The sequence below is a fragment of the Excalfactoria chinensis genome, chromosome 15 (assembly GCF_039878825.1).
Source record: "Excalfactoria chinensis isolate bCotChi1 chromosome 15, bCotChi1.hap2, whole genome shotgun sequence".
NCBI classification, from domain to species: Eukaryota; Metazoa; Chordata; class Aves; order Galliformes; family Phasianidae; genus Excalfactoria; species Excalfactoria chinensis.
In genome coordinates this window covers 6344864-6359285 of record NC_092839.1, presented here as the reverse complement: position 1 = coordinate 6359285, position 14422 = coordinate 6344864, and the positions used below count along the sequence as shown (strand labels likewise).

Below are 14422 nucleotides of genomic sequence, written 5' to 3'. Positions count from 1 at the left end.
GGTTGGAGCTATGTGATCGTGTGCTTAAAGGTTGTGAAAATTCAGTATAAATTATTGCACAAGAATGATATAGGCATGGCAACTATGAGTGAAGGGAGCTTTTATACATATAGAGAAGAAAATGTGTGAAATCAAATGCTGAAATATACAAATCATTTATATGCACAGGAATCCCATGAGTGCATATGCAAACCACTCAAGTATGCCTGTTAGTTATTGTAATTGCCATTAACGTGTGCAGTTACTTGTTCTGCATTACAGTTCTAGGTGAATGGCTAAATCAGCCACAAAATTATGAATAGCTGAAAAATTCTACTTCTGTCCCCTATCATTTCATCAAATCTCTTGTTGTTTAGTAAACAAAGTGTATATAAAGGACTAACAAACTGCAAACTGTTGAAGTAACTTCGGTATTCCCAAAAGGATCGAAATTCTGCTGTTCACAGAGTAAGGATTCCATATGCAATAGCAGTGAAATTGTCCACCCCATGAGGTTTAGTCAAATCATCAGGATGCGATATTTCTGTTGCTTCAGAAGTTTTCTGCTTTGTTATATACATTTATAGGTATAGATATATATACACATATATGTATATAAATGCCACTCTGAATTTGCTGATTTGCATGATAATAAGGCTAAACAAATACACTGTAATATTTGTGATTCCAGAGCTGCTGCCTCTTTAGGAAAATGATTATATGTATATCTTTGGGAAACAATTGCTGTAAATAACCCATCTGTCATGAGAAATAATCCTAAATAACACACTTGCCACCTCACATACACTTAGATGGCAGTGGAATAGATGAAGCCTTCTTCACATCTCAGAAAGCACAGCGAGTTCTGAGCAGAAGAATAATGAAATGAAGCAGCCACTTAAAACCACTCCACACGCACTATTTTGAAGTCGTTGCTTTGAAGTCCTACCTCCTGAAAGCTATCCAAATGACAAGATGAGAGCAGGAACACTGGGTCAGTCATCAGGTTTGCTGCATGGGTGGAATGCCTGTATAGGGATCTCAGTACTATTTCAGGATGATACCAAACATCCAAGTTATCAATGAAGCAGGGGTTTTTTTGGCACAGGTGTATGTTACATGCAAAATGAGGGGAAAAGATGTTATTTTAAGAAGGTCTAATTAAAAATTTCACTATAAAAGTCACAATTTTAACCATCTGTGCTATGATGTCAGGCCCTTCTGAGAATGGGGTTATTGATTTGTGGTATCCTGTTAGTGTAAAATCTGACTGAAAAGTTCTAAGCAGCAAATGCAGTATTCCTATTAGCAACACAAATGTGAAAATTTTTGAAGTTTTTAGTATATGCTATTATTTTCAGGAAAATCTTCTAGTAGCAGCTTTTGACCCCTTCTAAACAACTTCCTTTAGCAGTGAGTTTGTGCTTAAACTTCTGCCCTCTAGCACTTCCCTTTGCTCTCAGCTTATCAGGAGCTGTTAGTACCCAGATCTCTGACTCCACAAGAGACAGAAGCCCAGGACCAGCTGCCCAGTGCATTCATGACAATGCCAACCCTAATGGAGCTGCTACAGGCTCCTTGGGAAGGTCTTTCAGAGTTGTGTAACAGCACAGTTTGATTTATGCCATAAAGCAGCTTCCAAAAAGTTGTCAACGATAGCAATGTAGAGGGGGGAAAAAAAAAGCAGCTTTACTTACTGTAGCTATATAAACCTTGCCTAGCAGCTAGCTCTTGCAATTACACGTCTATTCACCAACATTGCAGGTGCAAGCTGAGCAACAGCATGTGTATATATGTGTGTGGGTGTGTAAAGACTTCATTATGGTGATTTGTTAGCACAGCGAGTGAAGCTTTATGTCTAATGAATGTGTAAATTGGGCACTTAGCTGACTTGAGTGAAAAACAATTCTACCACTTCGTGTCTTTAGCCTATTCCTCTCAAAAAGAAAAGAACATGGAAAAGAAAGAAGGTGGTTTCATTTCTTGTCGAAGTAGAAGTTTCCACCTAAAACCTTATCCTGCTTTCTGGTACTGTCCTCAGGATCCTAACAATGAAGAAAAGTGAATAGAAAGGAATTAGTTTTCTTGAATGATATCTTAACTGTATGCATGATACGCTCTTATGTAGTATTAGAATAAGAAGTGCCACATCTTGTGTTGTCATTTCTGGGACAGAAAACTGGGACTGCTAGCTAGCTTTAAATCATTTCTGGCATTAACGAGATTCTGACCAGAGGCTCTCTTTTATGTTCAGGATATGCACAGCATTATTTCTTATTATATCACAATACATTGCAAAAGAACAGCTAAGTCATCAAGACTAATCCTTTAAATCTTTCTTTCTTTACCGTGTCAGACAAAATAAGACTATGCCATATTTCCATAATCTCTCTTGTATTATGAGAATATTATGATCTGTAAAACAACAAAATCCCTAAACTGCATGCATTCCCGTTGGCTCTGATTTGTTTTGCCTTGTCTCCTTCAGTTAGAAGAGATAATTCTACGTCTGTATAATTTCATTTTAACAGGCACTATCAGGCTAAAAATCATATTATTAGTACAGAGCAGGAAAAAAAAATACACAGTATTCTGGTGTTTAAAAATCAGTGTTTGTGAAAAGGCTTGATACAAGACCTGATGTTCTCCTTTTTCTTCAGTAAACTATGTGAAATGAAAGTTAACTTTTGAAAATCTAGGGTACCTAGTTTGGCTTTTTTCTGCTTGGATACGTGTATTTAGATTAATCTGTTCAAAAGTAGTTCTTGTTGTCAGACAATTTTCATCATCTAACAAGATATGAAAAACATTTCTGCAATGCTTTGATGGGAAATAGCAGGGGAATTTCTTGAGTTAAATACTAATTAATTAAACCCACTAGAGGTAGGCTTCCATTACTTTTAATAGGATAAGAAATGTGTGTATATATATAGGTAGGCATAACCTACTCAGCAAAGATATGTCCCTTTGGATAGAGTGAGAACATTATCTTATACGTATGTATTCCAAAATTTAGGATTAATTTCACTTTGCTGATATTTTGATAGCATCTTAGCCGCTAGGAACATATTCAATAACTTAACTCTTCTAAAATCATTTCATCAGAGCAGACAGAGAATCTCAAAATGCATAAGCTCTTGGCAGCTTTTTGTGTGTGTGTTTTTTTTTAATGAGTTAACTGAGAAATGCTTCTGTAATGCTCAATGGGCAGAGAAACAGAGAAAGATTAAAGTCCAGGATGGGAAGCGGAATGAATTTTCTTCAGGTACAGGACACAAGAGAGCTGATTATATAAAATAGCATCTCCTGAATACGCTAGATTTGTGATGCCCCAGGTCATAGTTTTCTGGAGGTTTTTGAAGAGGTTGGTAGAAGAAATCGAGGCCTTTGATGTATTAGAATAAAGCCTAAACACATCCTAGATGTAGTGTTTTTAGAGCAGAAATAAGGAATGTATAAATGAAACAGAAGGAGTTGTTTTCAGTAGCTTGTTATTTTCTACTCCTAGTTTCTTCTCTCAAAAACAAGTGTTTTTTTTTAATCTCATGTTGTCCACAATAACTTTGGAGATTAATGACAACTTTCAACTAAGAATATGGCTAAGGATGCTAGTGACCCTCTGTAGAAGAAATGAGAAGTCACAGTGAAGGAGCACCTGGCAAGAAGGCAGGGCCAACCCAGAACAGCTCAGGTGGACCTGAGTGACTGCAATGGCTGGATTCAGGATCCACCCCTTCCCAGACCTCATTTAAGGGTTGGCAGTGGAGGCAATGTGGAGGTGTATTTGAGGCTTTCTAAGGGAAAGTGGAATTGTTTGTGTGTCTGAGTTTGTCTTCATTTGCTGTGGCCTGGAGCTTTGTTACTCTGCTGTCATTGCTGTGCTTTCCACTGCATTACAGCATTACACCCTGCTAAGTATTACCTGGAAGGAGTGGCCTTGGTGTGAGGTCAGTTTGTTTTTTGTTTTTTACCACCAAGGCTTTCATGCAGGAGAGATGCTGTAAGTGCCCCAAGCAAACTGTTTTCAGTCTGACATTTGTTAGACAGCAGAGGAACTTCAACTCAATGAGATAGGAGGAGTGTCATTTTTCTGGGTCAGTCTTCAAAGATACTTTCTTGGAATAGAGAAGAGACATGAGGATGTGTTTCTATTAAGTGTTCAGGATCCCTTTTAAAAATGTTTTAATTCACACAATGTTCTAGAATTTGAAGGCCACCTAATACTTGTTGAAATGATCTTTTATGTCTGTCTTTCAGTTTATTTTTGTGATTGAATTATAGCACAAAATGTACACCACAACAGTAAGGAGTCTATTTGCTATCTATCTTGACAGCTGTTGTTCATATACTCTGTGTTTGCCTTAAGAAAACACGCATCTGGATCAAATCAGCTGTTAAGTTAACCACTATTAAAAGGGTTCAAGTAAACTAGCTGCAGGCAATGACTGATGTTTGCAGTTACTGCAGATCTAGTGGAGCCACAGTTTAGGTGAGGGTATGATTTTCTGTATCACACTATTCTGAATTAGTATCACTCATTTACAGTAAAAAAGTTAGTTCTTCAGGACCTTTCATGTTCCAATATAAGATATTTGCAGATGACAGGAAGTTCACTGCTGTTCCTCCCTTGCAGAAGGCAATGTTACAGACTTCTTTTCTCAAATGAAGTATTTCACATGTGAAACTGAAGTGACTTGAGTAGTTTATTTCAATTTTTGCATTAATTTTTTTGCATTAAATGAGAAACTCATAGTCAACAAGTGGAGAATTTGTGTGGAGTATTAGGCTCCATTTCATCTTTTCTAGAGCTTTTTCTTCATAGATAGTATTCTGAATACTTATTCTGTGCTTCCAGACAGCGTTAAATAGAGCAAAAACAAATGAGCAACTGTGATAGAAACAAGATTTAGCTGAAGTTGAAATGGACTAATTGAGAATGATGTGCCTTTCTCCTTGAAGTTTCTGCAGTGCCTGAAAGTTGTTACCCAGACTGCATGATGGAAGTTTTATTTATATATATGTATAAAATTTAGAATATTTTATCATTATGAATGCAGAATGCACACAATTATGAAAGTCCTGCCTGTATCTTCAGAGAAACCCAATTAAGTCAAGCTTACATACATTATCATACATTCTGAGCAACCCAATTAGGCAGAGGATTTCAGTCGCTGAAGATAAGTTTAGCTTGCAGGCCCAAATTTGTGAAAGAATCCCAACAACCTGGATTCCCAAGACCTGCCATTGGAAGTCTGTTCAGCTTTACTCCCCATTTATGCATATATCCCTGAAGTGTCTCCCATTTCTGAGCCATTATTAGCAGTGACCTTAGGCATGCTTACGTGACTGCTTTTTTTTCAGGAGTCTACCATTACTTTCTCTCTGCTGCTGAAACAAATAGGAATGCGCAAGATTCAAAGCTTTCAATTTATTTGCCATCCTCAAAATGGAGGGGGCATGTCATCACAATGCAGATGTTAATTTAGTGGTCCCTGGCTGTTCAGCCATATACCCGACCATGATGCACTGGTTGAGAAGAGATATTTCTTAATTATTTCCCTTCTCTGACCCATTCATAATTCTCAGGTCCAATTGAAATAACGCTGTCACACTACTTATTGTGGTGGAAACTTTCCAGACTTCAGTCTTAAATCTGCAGTCATCAGCTTCTATCCCTTGTCTCCCTCTTTTCTGCTGGTCACATGCAGGCAAAAAACACTTTACCTTTGCAAGCTAAGGTTTTCTCATGTAGTGTGGCCACTTCTTGCAAAGCAATCTCATCCTCTCTCTTATGACAAGTCAGGGAAATAGGGAAGTACAATTCCCCTGTAGAAATAGGGAGGTACAATTCCCCTGTAGAATTGGAGTGAACTCTTCCTGCTGGGAGGGTCTGCTTTATGTAAATACTCCATACAGATTCTGATCCAGGAGAGCATTCCTCATATTGTTATAAGAATTTTAAAGTCTCATCACAAAATTAAGATGCTGACTATTGTGAGCAACTGAATGAAATGTGACAGATGTTCACCACAGATCAACATAGGAAAGGCAGAGGGAAGATGAGATGTAGCAGAGAGATGTAGCAGCCTGCAGGAAAGGTTGAAGGCTTTGCTGGCTTGATGCAGTGCAGTGACTTAAGTCCAGCTGATAGTTATTGCAATAGAATGGGGTTTGATGGTGTTAAAATATAATAATATAAGGAAGTGAACACAAGCTCTCTCTTCATTATATACACCATGAAGTGCTTTATGAATAAGAACCTCTTTTAAATCAGAGGTTTGCATGCATGAACCATGTGTGATTACAGGATATTACCATGCTACTGAAAGCAAGATACTCTTTGATTAAGATCATCTTACTGAAATATTTATGCCAACTCAATCACGAAGCTATTGACCTGCTTCGAGTAGTTATATGATGGGCTCTCTAGGGCATGTGTAAATTGGGTGTACATTATACCATAAATCAACTTGAATTTAAAACAAAGGCATGGGTTTTGAAGGCACAAAGAATCCATTGTATCAGCATATGAATTCTATCTACATTTGGAAGCAAAACAAAAGTATCATATTTAGCTTTACTTAGTCTTTGGTATTTACAGATCTAACCTGCCCAGAAAAGCTAGAGTAATTAATTCTAGCTATTAAATTTTAAAATGCAAAGCCACAAATGTGGTTTTAAAATGCCATGAAGGGGTGGGAGGAAGGGAATAGTGGACAAGCAGATATTTTATGACTTCAGTTCTCTGTCAAGTTCCCAGCAACCCCTGCTTCCTATCAAAAAAGGGTTTTAGGAGGTAGATTAATTGCAGAGGAGAAGGAAAAGCATTAAAAAATACATATATTAAAAATCCCTTTCCATCTTTCATTAAAAAGCCCGTGACTTCCATTTGTTCTCCTATTAAATGAAACAGCATTCTGCATAAAGACTCAATTAGCAAAGGCTTTTAACAAATAGAAATTCTTATGCTAAATCTCAGAGTCAGAGACTAGACTTGCCTGTGTCCTGTGCATAAGCTGTTTTCTGTTATTATGACACTGGAAGCTAGGGAACAAGAAACTGCAAATACATTAATTTTAAAGAAATCAATATTACAATAAGAACTGGGCCTTACAAAATCCAGAGTCAACTTCCAGTGGTGTCACCGGCTTGCTATTAAAAACACAGAGGAGGAAATTAATCTCGATTCACCAAATGAAAGAAATGAGAACCTCTTGTTTTATTCTGCTGCTTTATGTCTTTCCCAAATTAGAAAAAGCTCGTTAAAGTCAGAACAGTTTCTCTTTATATGCTGCACAGCAACTGGCACAATAGTGCATTATGTCAGTTATGACCCATAGGTATTACTCAGTCTAGAAATCTGTGCTTGGAGAATCTGAGCCTGAATCTTTTTTTGTTGTCCGTGATAGCTCTTTTATGATACATAAAAGCATCTGAAGAGTTAAGGAGAAAAACAGAAATGCCCTTTGTATTGAGTATAGAAGAGACCTCTAATACTTCTGTGTATGTTGTGTGAGATATTGCAACTCTGAAGAAGCTCTTTTTCAGTTGGACAGCTTGCTTTGATGGTTGTATCTTTAGGGTCTAAGAATTGCTTCAATTAGATGCAGATGCATTACTTAATACCATTGTAAAATAGCAATAAGGAAAAGAAAAACAATCCTGCGTTGTTTGCATATTGTACATCATCCCTGCTGTTTGTAATGCTGGAGTACAGTTGCTGCAACTAAACATAATTGGGAAGAAAGAACTTGTATACGTTTAACTTGGTTCTGTCAAGTGTGTGGAAGAGGATTCCCAGGAACTAGAGAAGACAGAATATTTAACACATGCTAGAACTAATGAGCTGAATTCTGATTCCACAAGAGAAACAAAGGATATTAGAACCTGCTAGCTAGATAACTAGTGAAAATGCTTTCCAAGGATATGCAATAGGAATAGTACTCTAATTCTGATACTCAAGTTTAGATCTAATCTTCTATGTGTGCCAAGGAATTTGCTAGCAGCACTGAGAACAGGAGACAGAGCAGGCATCTGGAGCAGCAAAGCACAGCAGGATCTGCAGTGTGGGAGAAGAGTGCACATTTGAGCTGTGCAACAATCACTTAAGCTTGTACCTTTCAAAGTGAGATTTGGTCCAATCAATCACCAGATGTAAGTGATTGTAATGATGGGAGGAAAACAGGGCTGTTATTTTTCAAGGATTCCAGAGCCTCTATAGATGGGGGGGGATGGAACTCATAATAAAAATGCTAGCAAGTATTTTCCATATGTTGACCTGAATCATAAATTCAGTCTATGTTATGGTGTGTAATGAGTACTTCTACTTCTTGGACAAAAGGGTTTAAATATCTTTTCAGCAACATTCAAACTACCTGCCAACCTGGGATTTAGGAGAAAAAAACCTGTAAAATGCTTCCCCCCCCCTCCCCATTAGAGGTCTATATTTCATTTACAGATGTCTAATATATGTCTAAATACTCCTAGCAGTAGTAGATCTTGGAAAAGCCTACAAACAACCCTCAATGTGAACAGCGTATTAATAGGTTTCATTCCACTGCTGCAAAAGTTAGTGTTAAGACATTATATCCCTATCTCTGTCTCAAATCCCCCAAAAATATTCTCAATTTCAGTAAGTAAAATATCCAGGCAGACAGAATGAGGTAGTCTGTATGAAGCATTCATCTTGTTCACTGATCTGCAACAGAATGATATCGTAATAATGTTGTGAATCCACACATGTGCAGCAACGAAATTGATGGTTTGTGCATTAAGTCCTGCATGTAGGACTTGCCTAAGCACCCTGTGCCCCTTCTCCTCTCCAAAAATGGGGGATTACTCTCCCATCCTGGAAAGCTGGAGAAGAGCTGCCACAGATGAGTCCTGCACTAGGGAGGAAATTCTGAGGCAGGAAAAGATGTTCCACTGCAGGACAGATGAAGGGAGTTCTGTGCTTCCCTGCGTGACAGGAACTTGGATGCACATAGATCAGATCAGCAAGAAACTGGAGAACTGATGAGAAAGAAACAGAGCTTCCCAAAAGCACAATAGCCCCTTTGTTAAAGGTTACCTAGCATTGCACTAACTGGTGATATTGTGGTGATTTTTATGGTGCTATGTCAGGAATTGGACATTCCACAAATAACAAATGCCTTGGGGAGCTGTACAAGGCAGATATTTGAATTTCAATGGAAATAGGATATTAAGTTGGAATGTGAATTAATATCTGCACATTTCTAGTCTCAACTGTGTGGCTACTCAGTACAGTCCCTCTGGTATCATATGAGAAACTAAATATATGTGGAACAGTAATCTTCAGCTGGGAGCCCTTAGTCTGAATCAGATCTGATACTTGCTGACTTTGAGTAAAAGAACTTAAAATAATGCAAAACTTCATATATGTGAAAAACATGGTAAAGTTATAAAGTGGAGCAAAACCATTTCCTAGCTTAATTTTGGTCATAAACTAGTATTGCTGGAAAAGGATGTAGGAGACCTGGCACACTTATTTTTTCAGAAGAAATACCATGCAGGACAAACAAATTCTATTAACAGAACAGACTACTTGATACAGGAAACTGAAAGAGAGTCCGAAGTCTTTCCAGTAGAAGAAACTTGTGAATATTTTCATATGTAGGCTGGCTTGAGCATTAGTATCAGATCAACAGAGTACATCATGGATAAGACTGAAGTCCCTGATTTAAGTTGCAGTGATCTGAACAACTGCAAAGTGGTGACAGCACCAGCAATTTGACAGGCAGGGCATCAACAGCATCTTTTTTTGTCCTGAGATTCACCCCACTATCAATTTTCTTGAGTCTTAAGTACATGTTTTTACTTATGCACAATTGCAGGTTTTTCTGAATTATGGGCATGGAATGAATAGTTTTACAGCAAAAGTCACTGGTGCAGATTTAGAAAGTTGTCACCAATCTGTCTCTGCAGTCCAACTGTACCCATTTCTCTTTGCCTTTCCTTTGTTTCCTACAAGTATCCACAGCACAAACCTACTTTACTTTTAATATGTGTTTGAACCTTCCCTGTCATCAGACAGTTTGCTAGTGTGATGTCCTGATGGCTAAGGAGGGAAAGCATGACATTCCAATTGCTAGCAAGTCTCCTAATGCCACGTACAAGACTCAAACCCAGAGAACTTCTTGAAGCAATAAATATGTCAGTAATTAAAATCTTTACCAGCATAAAATAACCCTAAGAAAGTGGGCCTTTGTTAGGCATGTGAAGGGAATTACAGTTTATCCAGGCTAGCTTACAGCTTTAAATATATATTTATACATACACGTATAAATCGAAAAATTAAAAAATAAAAAGCTCTGGTGTAGAATATTCCTATACTCAATGTTTTATTGCCTTATAACCTTTCCTAGGCATTACTTAGGTTGCTTGTGTCCTTATACTACCTGTGAGGTAGTCCTTCAGCCCAGAGACAAGAACACATCACATCAAGTCTCTTCCAACTGCCTAGGGAAATACATAAATGTTTTTTTGCTATAATACTTTTGAATTCCAATAACTAAGAACAGCGATGAAGGATTATGAATTTTTATCCCATTTTCTCTCCTTGAGTTAATTCAGTGCCGTGTGCTGCTGATCACAGAGCAACATGGAGTATCCGGAGCAACTGTTCTGAAGTAGCTTTAGCTTGCCAGATCTTGAAGCACACCACTGCTTAGCATAGTGATGGAGGAGGCTTCTCAACCAGTCTTCTTCAACCAGAGATCATGTGAAGGTAGCTGTCAATGAGATGTAATGCTACTGCTTGAGGAAATAACTGATTCGATTAAAGGGAAGAAACATTAATTCCTTCCTATCTTCCTACTATTTCCTACACAAAGAACAGGAACAACATGCACCATGCAAATGCTGGAGGAAGTTATCTATTTGTCACTGAAGCTTACAATGGATAACAAGGTCCATATTTTCTTCTCAGGATACAATTGTGGTATCCTAGTTGATCACTGTGAGGAGCTGCTGTTTAATTAACATAGCAAGTGAAGGACCTAGATTTGTATCTTTGCTTTAGATTAAGTAGCTATTACCTGTCTCTAGTCTGGTTCACTGAATGCCTTGTTTATCTTATTTACTACAGGAACATTTAAGAAGATGTCAGTAATATGTTTGTTTTTTAAAGGTAGTTGTTTCTTTTTCACGTTAAGAAATTCACTGTGGTCCGTAAAGATCACATCTCTTCCAGTAAATCAAGCTTATAGAATAGCTTCTCACTTCTCCAGTGAATGTGAAGAAAAACAAATAGATAATAATCTTTATTGTGAAGCCTCCATTATTTGATGCTTGGAGTAACTGCAACTTCTGCTGGCAGCAGTCAGGATTACAAGTGTCCAGAACTTCTCATGTCTTCTAACATCTTAGGCTATTGGAACCAGACAGCTACTTAAGTTATTTCATGTATCACTGGAAGAGGAGTTTCTTAAAAGAAACAGATCAACCAACCAACTTAAGTATTTGTTTCTCACATGGGAAATTTTGAGATCAAATCTCAACCAGCAGTTCATCATAAAATTGCATATAACAGTGGACCAGTTGACAACAAGAAGGCAGATTTCATCTACCACTACATTATCTACATATCCTTTCCTACAGTAGACTTCGCACAATGAATTGGTGCAGAATAATCCCACCACATCATGCATTCAGGAAAAAGACATAACCTCCAGCAGAAATACCTTATTCAAATGCCACACAAAAGTAGGGATGTTTCTGTAAGGATCCTTCAGTCATACCTTCATTTGATATTGGCTTATTTGTCCACATAATTTAAACATGTGTTTACATTTATCTTTTTTTAAATGAACAAAGAATTCTACATGTTTGTGCTTCTCTAATAGGCGAGTCTGTGAGCAGGATTGGGATGTAAACACAAACTTGGTACCCTTCAGGTACCCTTCAGCACTCCTAATACTCCTAGTTTTACTTAAGTCTTTCGACTGATTATTCTGATCATACAATGGGAATGACAATTTTTCAGAATAACATGGTAAAATAAAATCTGTTAAACGCTAAACCATACATCATTCTTACAGCAGTATAAACTATATTTCAGGCTTTTGTGTGATTACTCAGAGTAAGAGTAAAATATTTAATTTGTTTTATTATCAGGTGGGAATGTGCAGATGTTCAGTATTATCTGATAAACAAATTTAAGCGGTATATGGCAAACCTGAAAAAGCTTACTGAACATGCAGCTCTACCACTAATTATTCTTACTCACCAGGACTAAACCCATATGTATTTAGCACCTTTTGTTTCTTTCCACATATTGCATATCTATTATAATACCTTAAGAGCCATCTTTTCTTGCATATGACTATAGCTTCTTTCTTGCAGTGGGACACTCTTACCAGATAAAGTCTGTTTTAGAGGAGGAAAAATGCTATCTTAGTATTGATAGTTCTTTCTCCTCGCACACACGCACACAAAACCAACTTGAATATAAATATCTTTGTCTGTGTGTCAGACATGTTGTATACTTTCTTTGTTGTATATTTCACAAAGATCCAAGTAATTGCCTAGCAGAAAACAACGCAGGGGAATTAAAAGTGAGACTGAATATATAATCCTTTCATTAGTCACTTCTGCTCTCAGAAATCAAATGGTAGAAGCATACATTCCTTTCAGTCAAGATTGCCCCTTTGGGAATGAGTGGAGCAGTTCATGTTAGAGTCCTTTGTTCCCTTTACTTAAGGAATTGGAACTGTTGGGCATTAGAGACAAATCATCTATTGTTTTGCTTAATTTAATTTGTATTTCATTCTAGACCAAGGTGCTTAGAATTACTTGATAAAACCAATAAGTGAGAAAACTTAAAATAGGTACAAATATGAACATATAAGCATACACATTGGACCAGAAGGGAACAGCGTGGCAGGTGTACCAAAAAGAGACTGGAAGGTTTTATTCACTCAGTAATTTGAAATAAACCAGAACTAGATTTTAGTCCCTAAATACAGTTTGGGACTACCTCTTTCAGGCTGACAGTGCCTGACCCAAACCCCGAACCTATTTCTGGGTTTAGAATTCAGTGTAATGGGCAGGGAGTATCAACAGTCCATTCATTGTCTTGTGCTATTTTCATTGCTCCTTTTCTCTTACCAGGCTTGCATTATTGTCTACTTACATAAACCCGGAGTAAGCTGGCTCTTTGCATTTGCTCCTAGCTTATTGCTGGGCCTTTCTTTGCAATCACATCCCATTGAAGTGATGCAGTTATTTGTTTCTTTTTCCTCTAAAGGGGTGGTCATTGCTTAGGTGCTGACATCTGCAATTACTGACTCACTGCCTACAGACATTTAGAATCATTCCTCAGTGTGGAGTTAAGCTAAAAACCAGTGTTAGAGGGGGGAAAAAAAACAGATCTAATCAGAATATTCAGTTTATTTGCTGGTAATTCAGCCGTGTCCCCCCGGCACCACCCTCTGTGGCCACACTTGGTAAGAAGATTACACACTTCTCCCCATGAAGTGAAAATTACCTTCTTAAGGGGAGAAAGCGCTTAATTGCGACCCCGCTGCCTCTTGTCTCCATGGTGATGGCACGCAAACAGCCCACTCCCTTCCGAGACAGGAGCCCTTACTCCCCCCCCCGCCCCACGCGCTCGGGGCAGCCCAGGTGCGGCGCTGCCCGCAGAGCCCCGGTAGCCACCAGCCGCGCCTCCGGCAGCGCGTCGGAGCCCGTTGCAGCGAGCGCCTGCCCGCTTCTCAGAGGGCTGCAAAGCGGCGGCGGATCGCGACGCGCCCCCCGCCCACCCCGGCACTGCCCGGAGCGCGGGGCCGTTACCTGCGTGTTCCCCGGCCCCGGGGCCAGCGGGCTCGGTGAGGATGCTGGGGTCACTCTGCGACCTGCCTCGCGGGAGAAAGCAGCCGGGCCCTTCTTCCGATGCAGCCATGAGGCGGGCGGGAAGCTCAGAGGCGGGGGCAGGAGGAGGCGCTCATGGAGCCGGCGGCCGCCGGGGGCACAATGGGGACGGGGGCACAATAGGGACGGGGGCGCGGCGGCGAGGCGTCAGCCAGGCAGCGCCAGCCGCGGCAGCATCTTCCCGGTCGGTAGGCTGTGGCGGGGCCCTTCACCGGCACCGAGGCGCTCAGAGGACGGCCGCGGCCTCTTCAGGGGGTGTGTACGCCATGTCGCCCGCGGGGCCGGGCGAGAGCCGAGATACGAGCCGTCGTTCCGCCCGGAGCCCCGCAGCCCCCGCGCGTCGCTCCCGGAGCCGCCTCACGCCGCCGCGCTGCTGAGCGCATCCGTCGGAAAACATCGGGATTCTCCCATGGTGCCACGCGAGCGGCAGCGTGACGTCACGCCAGGGGGGTGTGAGGGCGCCGCACCTGCACTGCACAAAGGCGGAGGACACCGCAGGTGCGCGCGGCTTCGAGGCTCCGCCCCCTTCCAGAAGCACGTGACTCACGGAGGG

At 39.9% G+C, this 14422-nt stretch overlaps 1 protein-coding gene across 2 annotated transcripts in view; it reads right to left on the bottom strand.

Moving 5' to 3' along the window:
- Window positions 1–14297, bottom strand: part of PHACTR3 (phosphatase and actin regulator 3) — a 90980-nt gene extending 76683 nt beyond the window's left edge. Inside the window, exon 1 of one of the 2 annotated variants that reach the window (XM_072350081.1) lies at window positions 13792–14297. In XM_072350081.1, coding sequence (XP_072206182.1) covers window positions 13792–13900 — 109 coding nt within the window. In that variant the 5' untranslated portion in view covers window positions 13901–14297. The remainder of the gene's footprint in view (window positions 1–13791) is intronic. The other variant, XM_072350082.1, reaches the window with a different exon arrangement.
- Window positions 14298–14422: the final 125 nt, after the last annotated feature.